Source organism: Micromesistius poutassou (genome assembly GCF_964030765.1).
Source record: "Micromesistius poutassou genome assembly, chromosome: 8".
Lineage (NCBI taxonomy): Eukaryota > Metazoa > Chordata > Actinopteri > Gadiformes > Gadidae > Micromesistius > Micromesistius poutassou.
In genome coordinates, this window is record NC_140278.1 from 20,784,524 (window position 1) to 20,804,101 (window position 19,578).

At 51.7% G+C, this 19,578-nt stretch overlaps 4 protein-coding genes across 4 annotated transcripts in view; 2 read left to right on the forward strand and 2 right to left on the reverse strand.

Annotated features, from left to right (window-relative positions):
- The window catches only part of tmem116 (transmembrane protein 116), a gene marked incomplete at both ends in the record, with an annotated part of 8,887 nt that extends 5,071 nt beyond the window's left edge, over positions 1 to 3,816 (forward strand). Inside the window, 5 exons of the mRNA XM_084471102.1 lie at positions 455 to 712; positions 1,064 to 1,208; positions 1,633 to 1,777; positions 2,786 to 2,865; positions 3,601 to 3,816. Of these exons, the coding sequence (XP_084327228.1) occupies positions 455 to 712; positions 1,064 to 1,208; positions 1,633 to 1,777; positions 2,786 to 2,865; positions 3,601 to 3,816 (844 nt within the window). The remainder of the gene's footprint in view (positions 1 to 454; positions 713 to 1,063; positions 1,209 to 1,632; positions 1,778 to 2,785; positions 2,866 to 3,600) is intronic.
- Positions 3,817 to 4,611: 795 nt separating this feature from the next.
- LOC311351021 (uncharacterized protein) lies at positions 4,612 to 10,358 on the reverse strand (the record flags this gene model as incomplete). The annotated part of the gene is made up of 7 exons (XM_084471103.1): positions 10,297 to 10,358; positions 9,460 to 9,583; positions 8,613 to 9,193; positions 7,784 to 7,982; positions 6,419 to 7,064; positions 5,756 to 5,832; positions 4,612 to 4,637 (listed from the first exon to the last, which is right to left on the reverse strand). The coding sequence occupies exons 1-7, from the start codon at positions 10,297 to 10,299 to the stop codon at positions 4,612 to 4,614; spliced, it is 1,656 nt and encodes a 551-aa protein (XP_084327229.1). The 5' UTR covers positions 10,300 to 10,358.
- A 1,162-nt stretch (positions 10,359 to 11,520) lies between these two features.
- On the reverse strand, positions 11,521 to 13,462 carry mrps12 (mitochondrial ribosomal protein S12). The gene is made up of 3 exons (XM_084472076.1): positions 13,305 to 13,462; positions 12,737 to 12,787; positions 11,521 to 12,120 (listed from the first exon to the last, which is right to left on the reverse strand). The coding sequence occupies exons 2-3, from the start codon at positions 12,780 to 12,782 to the stop codon at positions 11,726 to 11,728; spliced, it is 441 nt and encodes a 146-aa protein (XP_084328202.1). The 5' UTR covers positions 12,783 to 12,787; positions 13,305 to 13,462; the 3' UTR covers positions 11,521 to 11,725.
- A 1,095-nt stretch (positions 13,463 to 14,557) lies between these two features.
- On the forward strand, positions 14,558 to 18,466 carry LOC311351913 (ectonucleotide pyrophosphatase/phosphodiesterase family member 7; the record flags this gene model as incomplete). Its single annotated transcript, XM_084472071.1, has 5 exons — positions 14,558 to 14,810; positions 15,977 to 16,122; positions 16,731 to 17,354; positions 17,697 to 17,919; positions 18,390 to 18,466. The coding sequence occupies 5 exons, from the start codon at positions 14,558 to 14,560 to the stop codon at positions 18,464 to 18,466; spliced, it is 1,323 nt and encodes a 440-aa protein (XP_084328197.1).
- Positions 18,467 to 19,578: the final 1,112 nt, after the last annotated feature.

Below are 19,578 nucleotides of genomic sequence, written 5' to 3' on the forward strand. Positions count from 1 at the left end.
GCTCTGTATAGACCTCTGAAGAATAAGTCCCGTCTCCGAGGCTCCCGGTTCCCTCGGTCAAATGTCTACGGGGAATAACGACAGGGTTTATGAATGATCGTAACATAACAAACTCTGTAGGTGGCGGAGAAGTAAAATCTGCGACACGTTTTGAACTACACACATTTTACGATCATTCAAAAACCCCATGTTATTATTAGGGAACCGGAGCCTCGGAGGCGGTCTATAGACACACAGGAGGGTTTCCAGACTCTTGGAGGAACTTCCCCTGAGAGTCCTGAGAGCGTTTGGACCCTCCCTGGCTTTTTATCCAAAGCCACGTCCAGTGGTGAATCAGTGAATGCCGTCGCGACCCCCAGCTGTGGGAGGAGGCCTACAGGTTGGGCCACCCACATCGGGGATCGACCACAGAACCTTCCCTAACCGTACGAGCGACGACCCCCCCCCCCTGCAGGTGTCTCCTGATGCAGACGGGGCCCCTGTACCCCCGGCCGGGGCCGGGCGGCGAGCAGGGGGACTGCCGGCTGCTCCGCGCCTACCGCGACCTCGTCTTCCTCCTCGCCTTCCTCGTCACCCTCGTCGGCATCATGGTGCGTTGTCACGACGACGACCCACACACTCACCCAGAGGTGAAACTGGAGGGGATGCAGAGTCCGGGGTGTGAGCCCTACAACTCGACCTCTTCGCTCGCTGTTACGCCTCCGTACCCACTGTACACGTCCGTCGACGGATCTCATTGACTTTACATGGGTCCGTCCGTCAAATCGGCTCCGTCTCTTGCGTCCAAAAGTTGAGAAAAGTTGTAACTTTTCAGGCAGCGACGGATCCGTTGGCCAATCAGATCGCGTTATACGCACGTTATACGCAGATCGTGTTTTACCCCATGCGTCGGACACGCCCACTCTCTTCCGTCGACGGACAGTGTACAGTGGGTACGAGGCGTTAGAGTCGACCTGATGTTTAGTGGTGCAGTGTCTGCTCCCCTGGAGCATCCACCCAGAACCCCTCCTCTGCAGGATTCAAGTGGTAACAGCGTTGTGGTTTCCAGCAGTTCCCTTTTTAGAGTCGGTAAAACCAGCGTTGGAGCAGGCGAAGTTCCGCCTTCCAGTTTCAAGGATGTGATCCGGGCAGTGGTCACGGTTTCAGAGATAGAGGATGCACTGGTTCCTGGGTTAGGAGCCGGGGGCCGTGGGCAGCGTTGTGAAGACGTAGCCCTCGCTGGCACAGGTGCGACGCCAGCAGAGAGAGAGAGCACTCCCTCTCACCTGGAAGCAGCCAACCCCAAACTCCTCTGGTGTTCTACAGGGAGTTTCCCCAGTTGAACCAACTCTGTACGTTTGGGTCAAGAAACGCCCAGACATGGAGAAGCCTCTGTGTTCACTGAGCAGTGATCAGGGGGTTCCCCTACCACAGGAGACTTTAAAAAGGGAACTGTTGTCAACTAGATACTATTGAAATCATGATAGTAGTAGTGTCATGTTCAGAATCAACTGGGAATAGAACCTCTAACCCGGGCTAATCAGCAGATTGATTGCAGATCCACAGGTTTTTATCGGTACCTTCTCCTCCACCAGTATTGATCGGTACCTTCTCCTCCACCAGTATTGATCGGCACCATCTCCATCTCATCAGGTGCTGATGGAGAAAGCCCGGCGCATCCACAGACGGGTCGTGACCTCCGGGGGTTTCCTAGGCGACAGGCAGTGGGCCAAATTGAGGGTGCTGGACCGACGCATGCTGCTCTACCCCGCTGTGTTCATCTTCTGCTGGGGTCCAGGTACTGGACTACTGACCCTAGATCACCTGGTCACTACTGACCCTAGATCACCTGGTTACTACTGACCCTAGATCACCTGGTTACTAGTTACTACTGACCCTAGATCACCTGGTTACTACTGACCCTAGATCACCAGGTCACTACTGACCCTAGATCACCTGGTTACTAGTTACTACTGACCCTAGATCACCTGGTTACTACTGACCCTAGATCACCTGGTTACTACTGACCCTGGATCACCTGGTTACTACTGACCCTAGATCACCTGGTTACTACTGACCCTAGATCACCAGGTTACTACTGACCCTGGATCACCTGGTTACTACTGACCCTGGATCACCTGGTTACTACTGACCCCTAGATCACCTGGTTACTAGTTACTACTGACCTTAGATCACCAGGTTACTACTGACCCTAGATCACCTGGTTACTACTGACCCTAGATCACCTGGTTACTACTGACCCTAGATCACCTGGTTACTACTGACCCTAGATCACCAGGTCACTACTGACCCTAGATCACCAGGTCACTACTGACCCTAGATCACCTGGTTACTAGTTACTACTGACCCTAGATCACCAGGTCACTACTGACCCTAGATCACCTGGTTACTAGTTACTACTGACCCTAGATCACCTGGTTACTACTGACCCTGGATCACCTGGTCACCACTAACCCTTACCCATCATCATCTAGGCTCTTTTTAATTGAGGTAACTGAGGCCAGTGCGTAGGTGCAGCAGGCCCTGTTGTGCGTCAGGACATGTTGTGTGTCAGGCCCTGTTGTGCGTCAGGCCCTGTTGTGTGTCAGGCCCTGTTGTGCGTCAGGCCCTGTTGTGCGTCAGGCCCTGTTGTGTGTCAGGCCCTGTTGTGCGTCAGGCCCTGTTGTGCGTCAGGACATGTTGTGTGTCAGGCCCTGTTGTGCGTCAGGCCCTGTTGTGTGTCAGGCCCTGTTGTGCGTCAGGCCCTGTTGTGCTGACGGTGTGCGCTGTGCGCTGTGGTCCTCAGCTGTGTGTGTGACGGCCCTGCGCTGGACCCGGCCCGCGGCCCTCCAGGGGGTGCTGGCCGCCGCGCTCTACCTCCTCCAGGTATTAAACACCATCAACCATGGATTATATTATACACACACACGCACGCACACATACGCACGCACGCACACATACGCACACGCACACACACACACACACACACACTTACATAGATACATACATACAACAAACCTCTTACTAATATTATATCGATCGATGGAATCGTGTCAGCTGGAGGTGAAGCAGCGTCCATCGTAGGTCAAAGGCAACACTGTTAAATAGATAGACAGACAGACAGACAGACAGACAGACAGACAGACAGAGAGAGAGAGAGAGAGAGAGAGAGAGAGAGAGAGAGAGAGAGAGAGAGAGAGAGAGAGAGAGAGAGAGAGAGAGAGAGAGAGAGAGAGAGAGAGAGAGAGAGAGAGAGAGAGAGATAGATAGATAGATAGATAGATAGATAGATAGATAGATAGATAGATAGATAGATAGATAGATAGATAGATAGATAGATAGATAGATAGATAGATAGATAGATAGATAGATAGATACTTGATTCATCCCCTTGGGGAAATCCAGGTATCCAGTAGCTCACAAAGTCGGTCAACAGAACGTCCAACTGACAAACAACAAAATGGACCAACAGTAAAAGTCAATCAAATAAAGTCAATAAAAACTCAATATGCAATATATGCAATATTTCACATCATTTAAATGGCATATAAACAGAGCCAGAGGTAGGTGTGAGCAGCCGTCTTGGTAGTCCGCCCTGAGCGTCCCCGTGTCTCTGGCCAGGCGCTGGCGTCGGGGTCCCAGGGCTGCCTCAACAGCCTGGCGTACGGCTGGACGCGCTCTGGCTTCCGCGAGGCGGCGGCGAGGAGGGCGGAGGGGCAGGACGCCGCCACCCAGACGCCCCTGCTCCGCACCCAGAGGCCCGGCTACGGCACGCCGGGGCCGGACAGAGGGGCCCCCCACGACCCCCCCCGGACCCCCTGCTCACAACACACCTGAGACCGGACCCCCCCAACCAACCCCCCACACCCCCCCCCCCCCCCTCTCCCCTCTCCCCGGACCCCCCAGTCCACAACCCACCCGGGACCTCAGAGTCTACCAGGACCTCAGAGTCTACCAGGACCTCAGAGGTCTACCAGGACCCCAGGGTCTACCAGGACCTCAGAGTCCACCAGGACCTCAGAGGTCTACCAGGACCTCAGGGGTCTACCAGGACCTCAGGGGTCTACCAGGACCTCAGGGGTCTACCAGGACCTCAGAGGTCCACCAGGACCTCAGAGGTCCACCAGGACCCCAGGGTCTACCAGGACCACAGAGTCCACCAGGACCCTGCTCCCACACATTCAGGTCGATCCTGTTCTTCTCCTCTGGTCTGGGTCTGAGGTGGACCCAGGTCTGGGTCTGAGGTGGTCTGGGTCTGAGGTGGACCCAGGTCTGGGTCTGAGGTGGTCTGGGTCTGAGGTGGTCTGGGTCTGAGGTGGTCTGGGTCTGAGGTGGTCTGGGTCTGAGGGTATCATACGGTGATGCGGGGACCATGGAGACAGGACGTGGAAGCCCTCCACTCCGGCTCAGTTGTTTCTGATTGTGTAACGATGTCAACACAACGGTTAGAAGCCGCGTGCTGGCACGTGTCCCTGGTCCTTTGGTCCTTTGGTCCTTGAGTCCTTGTGTCCTTGGGTCCTTGGGTCCTTTGTCTGATTCCCACAATGACGTTTGTGGCTCAGATCCAAAGCTGAGGGATTCTGGGGGACCGTGAAATCGACCAATCGTGTGGAAACACAAAGAAACCTGTCATCACCCAGTGAGGTCAGCCTTCAGACCTTCAGCATCACAGGGAACCCGACCACACACACATAGAGACACACCCCCCCCCCCCCCCCCCATAGAGACAGACCCAACAATGCAAACACACCCCATAGACGCACCCACACACACACACACACACAAACACACATGCTCATCGTTTCTGGCAGCCAACCAATTTTCCAAACCCATTTTTCACAGTTGAACCTTTTCAGCACAATGACTTAGCTCAGCAACAGTGTGACGGAGACATCTGACACGTTGCCGTTCTCCCACTGAACTGAACTGTAGAGGAGCGTAGGAATGTTAATGGTGGCCATGGTGATTGTTCAGTAATCCGTCCTGTAATCGTTTGTCATTATGGTGACAACGTTGTGTTTGGAACTGTAACAGCGTTTCTCATGCGAGACGGGAAAAACAACAGAGCTTTGATTGGGCTAGGGCACGGTATGTTTACATTACGCCGATGATCTCGAGGCATCACAGAATGGCGGGGTATCCCAACAACAAATCCCATGATGCACTCTGATGTACTAGCCCTATAGAGCCCTCGGCTATTCTCTCACTCTGCGTCCAGATGTTGGGAAAACTCAAAGAAAGAACTAAACAATATACATAAGTTGGTGACTGGGTCAAGGATATTACATTTTCCTACATTTACGTACGCTTATGTATGTATGATGACAATAATCGTGATATTAAATGTTGCTAGCGTTCCATATTGTATGTTTGTTTGTAATGCATGATGACGTTAATGGTGATGTGTTACTTCCTGACGATGAGCGGGTTACGTGAGCTTAGCATGTGATGCTCAATGTCATACGATCAAATAAAATAAGCATCAGTAATCATACAAAAGACATTTATTCATAAGTTTTAACTGTGTCTCATTGAACAAGACAATTTAATATGTCAACACGTTAGCAGGTATATGAAGCCATACAAGCATTCCACAGAGGTACATAACGTCATTGGTCATAGCAAACGTACATTTGACAAACATGTAATATAAATTATTATGATCAATTCTTCCTTGGTATTAGTGATTTCCATCTCCTTGGTTGTCATATCGGCTGCCATACCTCTACCAAAGTGTTATCAATGACGGTTCTGGAACCGCATCCATCAACCAAACCTTCCATCTCCGATGACTTCCTCAGATTCCTCATTAGCAGCTGAGATTCTTTGTGTGCAGAGGGAGCCTTCCGAAGTCTGTTCCACGACACCACGAGCAAGGCACTGAATGAACCCATCTCCTGTCGGCGTAACCTTTCCTCTGTTGCGGGGGGGGGGGGGAAGGTCGGGACAAATATGAAGGAGGAATGACGTTGCTCACATTCTACCACACGTCGGGGGAAGAGTGCCCTGAGGAGTTCTGGGAAACCCTCACTCGTCGGTCGTCTAAACTGTAATAGCCGGGGGGGGATTGGTCATGTGCAGGTCAGGGAGTGACCACTAGCAGCTTTACAGGTCTCTCATTCACACTCCCCCCGACTCCTCCTGTCCTCCCCCCCCCCCCCCCTGCCTTCCTCCTCTCCTCCACACTGCTCCTCCTGTCCTCCACTACCTGGTCCTCTTCTCCTCCACACTGCTCCTCCTGTCCTCCACTACCTGGTCCTCCTCTCCTCCACACTGCTGCTCCTCCCAGCCCATCTCCTCCCCTCCCCCACCCCACTTCTCCTCCTCCTCCTCCTCCACCACACCCTGCCTCTCCTCCACCGGTCCCCTCTCCTCTCCTCCCCCACCCCACTCCTCCTCCTCCTCCTCCACCTCCCCCTGCCTCTCCTCCCCCCCCTGCCTCTCCTCCTCCTCCTCCTCCTCCTCCCCCGCCGCCACCCTGGGCCCCCCGCCCCCCCCCGGCGGGGCCCCCTGGTGTCTCTTCAGGTGCTTGCGGTACACGCGCGCTCCGCTCAGGTTCTTCTGGCAGGTGTGGCAGTAGTAGGGCCGCGACGACGAGTGCGTCCCCACGTGGTAGTTGAGCTCCAGCGGCCGGCTGAAGCTCTTGCTGCAGAAGGGGCAGGGGAAGCGCACGCCCGTGTGCACCAGCTGGTGGCCCTTCAGGGAGCTCAGCTGCTTGAAGCTCTTGTGGCAGACGGAGCACTGGAAGGGCCGCGTGTCGGCGTGCAGCCGCTGGTGGCGCCGCAGGGCGCTGGAGAAGGTGAAGCTCCGCCCGCACAGCGTGCAGGTGTAGGGCCTCTCGCCCGTGTGGATGCGCAGGTGCTCCGTCATGTGCACGTGCTGGACGAAGCTCTTGCGGCACACGGGGCACTGGAAGGGCCGCTCGCCGGAGTGGACGCGCAGGTGCTTCTGCAGCGCCGAGGCCTTGAGGCAGTCGCGCCCGCACACGGGGCAGGCGTGACGGGGCGCGGCACCGCTCCGCTCCGCCGCCGCCGCCGCCGCCGTTGCCGCCGTTGCCGCCGGCCACGCGTCCCGCGCCTTCGGGGCTGGAGCACAGACAGAACACAGCGGGTGATGCCGCCGCACCAGGGCGCACAGACTGATGGACGTGCTAACGTGGCTAATGACTTCATTCCTGCATTCAACAGGTATTGAATGCAGGTAACAGAGTATTGATAAGCGATGGATGGGCAGGTCTCAGGACTCCTGCCTTCAACACTTCAATTTACATCCCTGATGATATGTTTTTAAGGCACTACATCATGCATGAGCAACATGTTATGACTTCTTACTGGACATGCAACACTCCTCCTGGTGGCTGGTGCCCTGGACGGGCGGCCTCCTAAGCAGACCTGAAGGTGTACTGACCAGGTTCAGGTAGGGCTGGGCGATTAATCCAATTTTGATTGCGATTTCGATTTTAGAGTGAAACGATCACCAAACTAATATATTGCAGATATATTGAAATTGCAGAACAGCCGGATACATATCTGGACATTATTTTCTATTTGACCATTTTGTGTATTTTTTTTTTTAAGGGGAAATTTCAAAGTTCTCATTTACAAAGTGTTTTTTTTTTGGAGAGAAATCATGAATAAATGCATCATGTTTTCAAATTAAAAAAAAGAATCGTTTGAATAATCGAGATTTCAATATTGACCAAAATAATCGTGATTATGATTTTTGTTCCATAACCGAGCGGCCCCAGGTTGAGGTCTGAGTCCTGGTGTCGGTGTGAACCTTTCAGCCCGGCGGCGCCGCTCACCGGTTCTGGACGGAGACTTCCAGTCCTCCTCTTCGCCGTCGGAGTTGATCAAACCGCTGACGTCCTCCTCCTCGCCGCCATCCGCCGGCCTGTCCTCGTCGTCGTCTTCTGGGCCGCCGGCGGGGTCACCATGGTTACCAGCAGACGGCCTGGTGCTGAGGTCACAGGGTTCTGAGGCAGCTGATTGGCCGACTGGTTCCTGTAGGGAAGGCGGGAGGGGTTTATGTTTCGTCATCAATACTGACACTTATGCTCATAGTTTATACATTAAGTAGTTGAATGATGAGTCATTGAGTGCCACTGCCAGCAACTCAAGAAGATGAAGCTAAAACCTTCAATGGTCTGTGTGTGTGTGTGTGTGTGTGTGTGTGTGTGTGTGTGTGTGTGTGTGTGTGTGTGTGTGTGTGTGTGTGTGTGTGTGTGTGTGTGTGTGTGTGGATGATGGCTGGTTTGAGCAGCCTCCCCTGGCGTGAAGTCGTGTGAGGCTGCACACCTGTGTATCATTGAGTAATCCGTGTTACACAGGTTGAGCCAGCCATCGCCACACACACACACACACACACACACACACAGGGAGATCTTCTACATGGCAACATGGCGCACCAGCGGGCGGCACCATGGCCACCTGCACACCTTTCAGTAAACCGGCTTCAACGTCAACAACTTTGTCTGGAGGAGCCCAATTAAAAAAGCCGCCCAGGTGGCCTGAAGCAGCGACATTGACAGAAGTACAGGGATGGGGATTCATGATCCCATCACCAGTCCGTCATCAGTGGAATCCTTAAAGAGAGGAGGACCCTGAAGACCCTGTGTGGTTCTGCCTCGTCACCTGAGCACCCCTGGCGTGTCCCGGCGGGTCGCAGCGGCCCGGGGGGGCGTGGCTCTTCAGGTGCTCCCTCAGCAGGCAGGGCCGGCGGAAGCTCCTGGAGCAGACGGTGCAGGGGTGGGGTCTCTGGGCGGGGCGGGCCGCCACGAGGTGGGCCTCCAGGCCGGAGGAGGAGGAGGAGGAGGAGGAGGAGGAGGAGGAGGCCTTGTGGTGGGCCTCCAGGCCGGAGGAGGAGGAGGAGGAGGCCTTGTGGTGGGCCTCCAGGCTGGAGGAGGAGGAGGAGGAGGAGGAGGAGGCCTTGTGGTGGGCCTTGTGGTGGGCCTCCAGGCTGGAGGAGGAGGAGGAGGAGGAGGAGGAGGCCTTGTGGTGGGCCTTGTGGTGGGCCTCCAGGCTGGAGGAGGAGGAGGAGGAGGAGGAGGAGGAGGAGGAGGCCTTGTGGTGGGCCTTGTGGTGGGCCTCCAGGCTGGAGGAGGAGGAGAAGGCCTTGTGGCACAGAGAGCAGCAGAAGATGCTCTCGCCGGCGAGGGCCCTGGAGAGGTCCCGGAGCCGGGGCGAGCGCTTCCTCAGGGCGGCCGCCGGATCATCTGATCACACGACGCAGGACACGCGTCACCACACAGGACAACGACACAGGACACGACACAGGACACATGACACACGACACAGGACCTTTAGGCTTGGAGTTGAATACGCTAGCAACAAGCTAGCTACAAGACACCACATTGTGTTGCCCTGTATCTCTGTGCGTCTTTTGTAATGAAGCATTCTTGGTAAGCTAAAACAAAGGTTTAGCAAAGTTTATCTCTGGTGCCGGTGGTTTGGTCTGAGGGTAAAAAAAATACACGCTCACCAGGCTGAACAGGGGAGCGGTCCGGACGGTCTGAGAACAGCACGACCCCACAATCCTCCTGGTCTTCACGCCCCTCTCTGGCCCCCGGCTCCAGGGCTCTCTTCCTGCGACCGGCAGACCCCGCCTGCTCGGACACGGTGGGGGAGAGGTGCTCAGTGAAAGCTCCTGAGAGCTCCTCCAGACATAGAAGCAGTTAGCAGCAGTGTCGGTATGCTTCACACCGATGGATCATTCCACACAAAGCTCAAAGCCATGTGGTGTGTCGTCACATGATCGCGCTCCATGAGCAGGGTTCAACCGATTCAGGCATTGGAGTAAACGGGCAGATGTGGTGAAATTGTATTGATTGACAGCCCGCCACCATAAGGACGGTTGTCTTCAGTTCTGCACATTGGGGTCAGTTGCTCCTTAATGGACTGCGGATGACGGTGACCACAACGCGAAGCGCCTCTACTGTACATGCTCCTTTGCTGTACATGCTACTCTACTTACTCTACTGTACATGCTACTGTACTGTACATGATACTCTACTGTATGCTACTCTACTGTGCATGCTACATGCTGCTCTACTGTACATGCTGCTCTACTGTATGCTACTCTACTGTGTAATCTACTCGACTGTGCATGCTACATGCCACTCGACTGTGCATGCTACTCGACTGTGCATGCTACATGCTACTCTACTGTACATGCTACTCTACTGTACATGCTACCCTACTGTACATGCTGCTCTACTGTACTTGCTGGTTTCTCGGATCAAACTGGTATTTGTCGGAGGTAGACCTTGGTGTCGCGATGTAAAGTGCAGTGTGTTAGTGTGGTTGTCATTCATGTTACCATGGTAACAGCTCCGGGTGACTTTAGATGTCCCTCCTGTCAGACGGACATCAGCTGGTTTTGTTTTTAGCATTAGCATTAGCATTAGCGTCGGTACAGCTGTGCAACCAGGAAATGCATCCGACGGGCAAACGAGGCTGCGTCTCCTTGAGGGCCTTTTTAAATCATTACGATGTGTAGAAGATATCGCTGTTAATGTTGTAGATTTTAATCAAATACAGCGTTAACATTATCATGAAAACTATTTTAAGGCAAGGTTTGTCGAATAGGCAATTTCTCATTAGAAGAGCTTGGGTTTCTCCTTTTCAAACATGGTATTTAGTCTGATAAATGGCTATTTCAAGACGTGAATGTGTTTCTTTCTTTACTTATTATTGTCACATATCTTATTTTTGTTTGTCTAATATCACAAGGTTCGCTTTAGTGGACGGAGTTCCTAAAAACTTGATTCATAAACGTGGCCTTCGTCTTTTAATAGTTCATGAATGTGTGACTGCATGTGACTTTTAGAAAGTCAACTTAACTTATCGTTACATATTTTAATGATTTTAATCATCGTTAAAATAACGATGATAATCCTAATGGGAGCATCCAGATAACAGAAAGCTGATGGAAACGCTGCTGTACTGTACCTACTAAAGAAAACCATAATATTACGACCCAAACCCGCCCTTTGGGAGACTAATGTGTTACAGATCCATGCCGGTCTTATGTTTATCAAAGGGAATTAACCCCGGGGTATGAAGAGCATGTTGTATCGACCAACCCTTCCCATCTGGACGGCTGTCTGGCTTTGCTTGAGAAACCCGTCTATAGGCCTTAAATTGCCTCTGTGTAACTTTGCGCATCACCTTCCTTGACTTATTTTTGCACCTACGAAAATAAATCCTGAACGTCTAGGTTTCTATCCGGGACCGTCCATGGCCTACCCTGATCCTCCTGCAGGTGGCGCTGCGACACAGCGACGCACTGGCTGCATCACCACTGTTGTTTGTGCTTTCAAAGCACCAATTATTATGTTTTTGCAGTGATAAAGAACACCTCAATTGTGTAACCCCTTTGTCGATGTCGACACCTTATTTTGTTGTGCTTTTGCTTGTGTTTTGTTGCCATTGTATTTGATAAGTTCTACAAGTGCATTGTGCTCGAAAGTCCATAAAAAAAGAAAAAAGAAATAGAAGCAAATATGTCGTAATAGAGGAGGGACTCCATCAAGCTCAGTCCAATCAACGTCCAAGACACATTTATTAAAACATCTGTGACTGTGTCAGACCTCGAACGCAAACGCGCGCGCACACACACACACACACACACACACACACACACACACACACACACACACACACACACACACACACACACACACACACACACACACACACACACACACACTAAACAACAACCTCCCCCCCGTCCCCCCCCCCGTCCCCTACTGCTTCTTCTTCACCACGTGGGCGCAGTCGTACTTCCCGCGCACCACGGTCAGCTTGACCCCGGGCAGGTCCTGGGTGCGGCCCCCCTGCACCAGGACCACGTTGTGTTCCTGGAGGTTGTGCCCCTCGCCGGGGATGAACACCACCGCCTCCTTCCCGTTGGACAGACGCACGCGGGCGCACTTCCTGTTGGCCGAGTTGGGCTTCTTGGGCTTGCGGATCATGGTCTTCAGGATGACCGCCTTGAGCTGCGGCCGGCCGAACGTGGCCCCCACCGTCTTGGGCGGCGGGGAGGGCTTCCCCTTGCGGTGCATCTGGTTGAGGGTGGCCATGGTCCGGGACAGCAGCAGGGGGGGGGCTGCGGACCAGGAGGGGGCGACCGCCCGGGACACTAGACCAGGAGACGGGTCGGCGTTGGGTTAGAAGCGCTACCGCTGGATTTACTGTCCAGCTTCACAGAGCCGTTTAAAGGGGACACGTGATACCACCAGGTGTGAGTGTGATTGGCCGTTACAAGCCGTTTCGAAAATCAGCCTCTTCTGACATCACAGGTGGGCGTGTCCACCTAGATGTGTGACGGATAGATGAGCAACGCTTGCTACGGTCCACTGGGGTAGGCTGGTGGACTGATCTATCCAGCACACATCTAGGTGGACGAAAGCGGCTTGTAACAGCTAATCACACTCAAACCTGGTGGTGTAGTATGTCACCTTTTAAGATACAAACATGTTTCCTTCTTTATCAGCTAAATGACTGCAATAAACTTTTTGATTGAAAATAAATCGTGATTTATCAAGAATCGTGCAGCCCTACGTGAAGGATGGGCGAGTCCTTCGCATTCAAACTATTCTTTTACGAAATGAGCATGAAAAACCACCAGAGGTCACCGCTCATATTGTTGACAGTGTGACCCGACCCCCTACACTGTATATATTAAGTTGAAACCCCACTAATCTGTAGTGTATATAATATCCTCATAAAACGCGTTGTGGTGGGGATCGACTTACCTTGTAATAACGAGGACAGCATCGGCCTCAGACTCCACGACGCCATCAGTCCTGCAGAGAGAAACACACACACACACTGAATACCCTGACCCCTGGTGCCAGCAGGACCTCTAATAATCCACATGCATGGTGCGGACAGCCGGGCTGGGGATCATCTCAACATGTTGAACTATTGAATCAGGTTCAAATTCATTCATCTGCAATGTGAAGAAACCTGTAACGTGACGTGAGCCGTCACACCTGCTCCTAATGAAGGCTTTAGAATAGAATGCCTTTATTGTCATTGCGTCTTACAATGCACACACACACACACACACACACACACACACACACACACACACACACACACACACACACACACACCATATCATTCCTGTAAGCGTCGATAAACATAAAACGCTCACTCGCACTTTAGAAGAGAGGTTCACTCTACTGCATCTGATCCTGCATGTTTCACCCTTTAACTTATTAAAACCAAGGTTACTGGTGTGTCACTAGTGTGTGCCCCCCAACCCCAGCGATGCAGGAGCTGTCAAAGCCCGCCGGGTCCATCAGCGCATTGCGGTACCTTTCTGTTCAGAGTCCGCAGCGTCCCACTCCGACCGCTAACGTTCAGGCTGCAGAGGAACCGGCTCGATACGGGCTTTATTTACTTTAGATCTGAAGGATACTTTACATGCTGCTCCGCGAGGGTCATGTGAGACACACAAACACACGCACACACACACAGACCCAGAGTACTTCTGGGTCAGAGAGAAGTATAGGGCTAAACGCCGACACTGCCCCCTTCAGGACCAACCCAGCCACTGCAGTTAGAGGATTACCAACCTAATTAGTTTACTGACACTTCATTCTTTAACATCATGTAGAATAATATCATAGTGTAATATAAACGTTAGAATTATATTATAAATATATCATATTACCTCATTCATTACTTTTTTTCTATTTCAGTATTATGTCATGCATTTTATATCACATAAAAGCCGATTTAATTACAGAATTTTTATTTGATTTCATGATACATACATACATGATATTACATTGCATTATTAATTCTTGTTTTAATTTTGTTGTATTATTAATTACTCATCATGTCCGTGCTTAAATAGTGCAGACGCCTATCTTCGTGTGTTTCAGTAGGCATACATATGTTGTGGATAACTAAATTGACCATAAACTCATCAAACATTATAGATAAAACAGAACATCTAGTCAAATCAGATATTGAATAATCAAATTATATGGCATTTGGCATGGATCTAACTGTGTGGGGTATCATTTAATATATGGATAACCAACGTCATACTGGCAAGGGTAGGGATACTGAATAATACATAAGTCAATTATTTATTGTGATTATTTTTACACTTTAAAAAATATATATTCCATTGACCATTTCGACCAAAAGGTCTACAGATTGATTGTCAATTAAAATGAGAAATAAAAGGAGTCTAGACACAATGAACTCATTAATCCCACTATAAAAGTGTTGACGGTCAACATTCACATGTTGGAAACCACTTTGTTACGAGGACTTTATTATGATGACACACCAACACAAACAAGTCCAAGGAATAGGAGGCCTATTTCATTTGCATTAGGCTGGTCGATAAATATATCGTAAGATAAGATAACCGGAGACGGTCCTCCCGACCTCGGGTTCACATGCAAGCCCTCCGGGCCCTGTGATAACAGCCCGATAAGAGCAGATACCCACCGCCTGTCCAAGGTCTCGTCCTTGAATATAACCGTTCAGCCCGAGCTTACCTCTTGAGATCCATTCCCTGGACCGCGGGCTCGGGGTCTCCACACGCCGACATGCTGTCCCACCTGCTGCTGCTGCTGCTGATCGCGACCGCGGCGGCCATCGTCGCGGGGAACCCCACGATGAGCCGGGCGAAGACCCACAACAAGCTGCTGATGATCTCCTTCGACGGGTTCCGCTGGGACTACGACCAGGACGTGGACACGCCGAACTTCGACCAGCTGGTCCGGGACGGCGTGAAGGCCAAGTACATCTCCCCGCCCGCGATCACCATGACCTCCCCGTCCCACTTCACCACCGTCACCGGTAGGACCTGACTCCTTGACCCCCGGTCCCCTGGACCACCAACGCCTTAGGCTATACAACTTAACCATTTTATTAAAGGTCCTCCTAATTAAAACCACGTGGGGATGGATAGGGTCAAAAAAAGGTTGGAGGCAATGGACCGTTCTTTTATTTACTGTTGAGCACGTTTTCTGCCTTCTTTCCATTATCAGGCAGAGTTTTTATCTTCTCAGGTGTATTGCGTTGCTTTCTAAGGTGATCTGGGTCCTTGTTTAGACCTACATGGTTTACATGAATGTTCTGCTGGGTTAGAGAGATATAGCTGATGATCAAATGTACTTTGACTATAGAGTCCAAGCCACTATGCAAACTAAAGTATTGTTTATAACTGATTTATTACACTGTGAGAAGCCCAGTTCAGAGCAAAGCAATTTATTCAAACACAATCCCGTAAACAGAATCAGAATCAGATTAGACTACATCAGGACTCCTTCCTGACAGGCATGCTCGTTATCAGCTGTGAAGGCTGCTCAGCTAATGAGAGCCTACACACCTGATAACAAACAGACCAGCCCAACTCACAAGGTTGGTCTGTGTAGCAGAGCACCTCTCGACCTACGACACTACCGGCATGGGAGTGGAACGCTCTAACCACTGAGCTAAAAGCCCAGGATACAGGTGTATCCTAACGAGGTTGGTCTACCTCACTAACGAGGTTGGTCTGCTTGTTATCAGGTGTATCCTAACGAGGTTGGTCTACCTCACTAACGAGGTTGGTCTGCTTGTTATCAGGTGTATCCTAACGAGGTTGGTCTACCTCACTAACGAGGTTGGTCTGCTTGTTATCAGGTGTATCCTAACGAGGTTGGTCTACCTCACTAACGAGGTTGGTCTGCTTGTTATCAGGTGTATCCTAACGAGGTTGGTCTACCTCACTAACGAGGTTGGTCTGCTTGTTATCAGGTGTATCCTAACGAGGTTGGTCTACCTCACTAACGAGGTTGGTCTGCTTGTTATCAGGTGTATCCTAACGAGTCCTCACTAACGAGGTTGGTCTACCTCACTAACGAGGTTGGTCTGCTTGTTATCAGGTGTATCCTAACGAGTCCTCACTAACGAGGTTGGTCTACCTCACTAACGAGGTTGGTCTACCTCACTAACGAGAGGCGTGTCTCCCCTGCTGGTAGGCCGGTGGATAGAGGACCACGGCGTGGTCCACAACATGATGTACAACGCCACCACCAACCAGAAGATCCCCCACAAGGTCGCCATGACCAGGTCTGAGTGGTGGGACAACGGAGCCCTGCCGCTGTGGATCACAGCCCAGAACCAGGTAGGCTGCCTAACCCTCACCCTAACCCTGTGGATCACAGCCCAGAACCAGGTAGGCTGCCTAACCCTGACCCTAACCCTGACCCTAACCCTCACCCTAACCCTGTGGATCACAGCCCAGAACCAGGTAGGCTGCCTAACCCTTATCCTAACCCTGACCCTAACCCTGACCCTAACCCTCACCCTAACCCTGACCCTGACCCTGACCCTGTGGGTCACAGCCCAGAACCAGGTAGGCTGCCTAACCCTTACCCTAACCCTGACCCTCACCCTGACCCTAACCCTGACCCTGACCCTAACCCTGACCCTGTGGATCACAGCTCAGAACCAGGTAGCCTGCCTAACCCTCACCCTGACCCTGATACTGTCCTTGATGTTGCCCTGCGCCACTGAGCACTTTCCATAGGAATGAATGGGCGCCATGTTTCAATCTGGGTGTCCATTCTTTATAGGTCCATGCTGTGTGGACCGCCCTAACCCCTTGTCCCTGATACTGCCCCCCTGTGGACAGCTCCGGTACCGCCCGAACCCCTTGACCCTGATACTGCCCCCCTGTGGACAGCGCCGGTACCGCCCTAACCCCTCTCCTAACCCCGCTCAATGTCTCAGGGCCTGAAGTCGGCGTCCTTCTATTACCCGGGCGGCGGCGTCAAATACGGCGGGCAGCCGGTGGACCGGGCGCTGGTGGAGACGGCGAACCGTCCCGCCGAGAACGAGACGCAGTGGCGGGAGAACATCGACAAGGTGATGGGCTGGTTCTCCCGGGAGGACTTTGACTTTGTGACGCTGTACTACGGCGAGCCCGACCGCGTGGGCCACGACGTGGGCCCCGACCACCCCAGGAGGAAGGAGGTCGTCCGGCAGATCGACCGCACCGTGGGCTACCTGCGCGCCGCCATCGCGCGCCACGGCCTGAGCGACGCGCTGAACGTCATCATCACCTCGGACCACGGCATGACCACGGTGAAGAAGAGGCCGGCGGTGGACGAGATCGTGCTCAACAAGTACCTGAACCTGCTGAAGCTCACCAGCTTCGAGATCCTGGACTACGGCGGCTACGGCATCGTGACGCCGCGGCCGGGCCGCGACCAGGAGGTGTACGACCTGCTGTCCCGCGCGCCCAACCTCACCGTGTACAAGAAGGAGGAGCTGCCCGAGAGCTTCCACCTGCGGCGGGGCGCGCGCATCACGCCCATCGTGGTGGTGGCCGACCTGGGCTTCAACCTCAACTCGGTAAAGGGGGGAGGGGGGGGGGGGGCCACAGGAGGTCGTGGAGGCCAGACCCGACCCGACGACCTCCTGTGGAATGAGTCGCAACGCGTTACACAACACTGATGATACTGATCCTTATCGTCGTCATATCTCGTTCTATCTGAAGATCTGCTGGAATCATTTTCTTTGTAGATTGATTTTAAGGAATGATCTACAGTTGAAAGGAAATGGTTTCTTCCAGATATGTAGAAACCAAATCTCTAACCTCCTGATACGATACATTATATTATTATATATTGTATGGAGGTACAATGTCACGGCGGCTTGCCTCTGACCCGCTCCCTGGTCTCATGCGTCCCCCAGAGGTTCATCGTGTACGTGAACAAAGGAGACCACGGCTTCCACAACGGGGAGATGGACATGAAGATGATCTTCAGGGCCTTCGGGCCCGAGTTCAAGAGGAACCACGTGGCGGAGCCGTTCGACAGCATCCACATCTACCCCCTGATGTGCCGCCTGCTGAGGATCCAATCAGAGCCCAACAACGGGTCCCTGGTGTTCACGAAGGACATGCTGGTCCACGGTGGTGAGGACCAGCACACACACACACACATATATATATAGACACACGCACACACACACATATAGACACACACACACACACACATATAGACACACACACATAGACACACACACACACACACACACAGACACACACAGAGACACACAGATGCACACACACACAGATGCACACACACACACACACACACACACACACATATAGACACAGACACACACACACACACAGACGCACACATGCACACACAGACACACAGATGCACACGCACACACACACACACACACACACACAGACAGACACAAAGGCGCACACGAACGCACACACACACAAACACACGCATGCATGCAAACTCAGACCCACACACACAAACACAGACACACAAACACAGACACACACACAGATGCGGTGAGATTTGAAGTCTTTAGCTGTTCTTAACCATCTCTCTCTCTCTCTCTCTCTCGCTCTCGCTCTCTCAGGTACTGTCGGAGTTTGCAGCCAATCAGGCCTCGCTCTCCTCGCGTCGCTCGCCCTTTACCTCCTCACCGTCTGCTAGTGCAGTCAGGGTCACCCGCCAACACCCCCACACCACCCACACCCCCCCCCCCCCCCAACCCCCATACCCCCACCACCCTCACAGACACACTCACCCTAACCCCCACTCACCCACTCACCCTAGAGCGGCTGTGGAAACAGATTTGCTAAATGGCTAAAATACTAGCAGTACATAAAATAGCATTCAAATATATTTTTTATGTACATTCTGAGGTAGATGCATACTGGATCTTACTGGAATCACAGGGACGATTTTGAACAATATAATAATCTTTATTGGGTCATTAAAGAATTTATATTATAAAAACAAGATTGAATACAAACATCTCTCCTAGCATCATTTTACAAGTTCTACAAATAGTACAAATTCAGTACGAGTTCATAAATTCGTTATAAATGTCATTGAGGTGATTGGTGTGAAGCCACGTTAATACGAACCGTGTCTCCATTGGTCATCTGCATATTGAGTCAACTCGAACACGTTGTCAGAAGTGCAGAGCGCCCTCTAGAGGGGGTCTCAGGCCACCGCAGACAGAAAGGACAACAGCGCTTCTCTTTGGTCACATTCTCTGTCTGAATCACAGTCACCACTAAAGTACCTGAAGATTGAAACAGCAAGCTCGATTGGAAAGTATTCAGCTATTGACAAAAAGGGACAGTTATCTGGAATTTTTATATTATCTGGAAAGTTAATATTCGACATAGGAGCTACCGAATATATTCATCATAAAATGGGATTAGTTTGACGCTATTGTTTGATGTGACTAACGTGTTTTGGGCTGTACAGATGTATGTACAACAGTGCCGTAATGATGTCAATGCTGCTGAAATAAAACGTAAAATAAATAAAAAACTGTAAAATATGGTCGATGAACCAGACTGCTTGGAAAACCGGCTTTTTTCATTGGGTTCAAACAAGAAAAACTGTTGAAAGTTTTGAATGATGTTGAGATTCAGTTGTTTTTTGTCTCTAATGACCTCCTTCTAGAAATGCCTGGTCGTCCTTCATCTGTTTAAAACACATTTTCTGAACCGCAGTCGTCACTTTTGTTCAAATTCATAAATAACACCTTATTGAGAGGAAAGGTCAAGTCATTCTGCTAACAGTGTGGA

Coding starts and splice junctions, on each gene's coding strand:
- mrps12 (XM_084472076.1), bottom strand. CDS start 12,782: ATGGCGTCGTGGAGTCTGAGGCCGATGCTGTCCTCGTTATTACAAG. Junction 12,121..12,736: donor GCTGTCCTCGTTATTACAAG/GTAAGTCGATCC, acceptor CTCCTGGTCTAG/TGTCCCGGGCGGTCGCCCCC.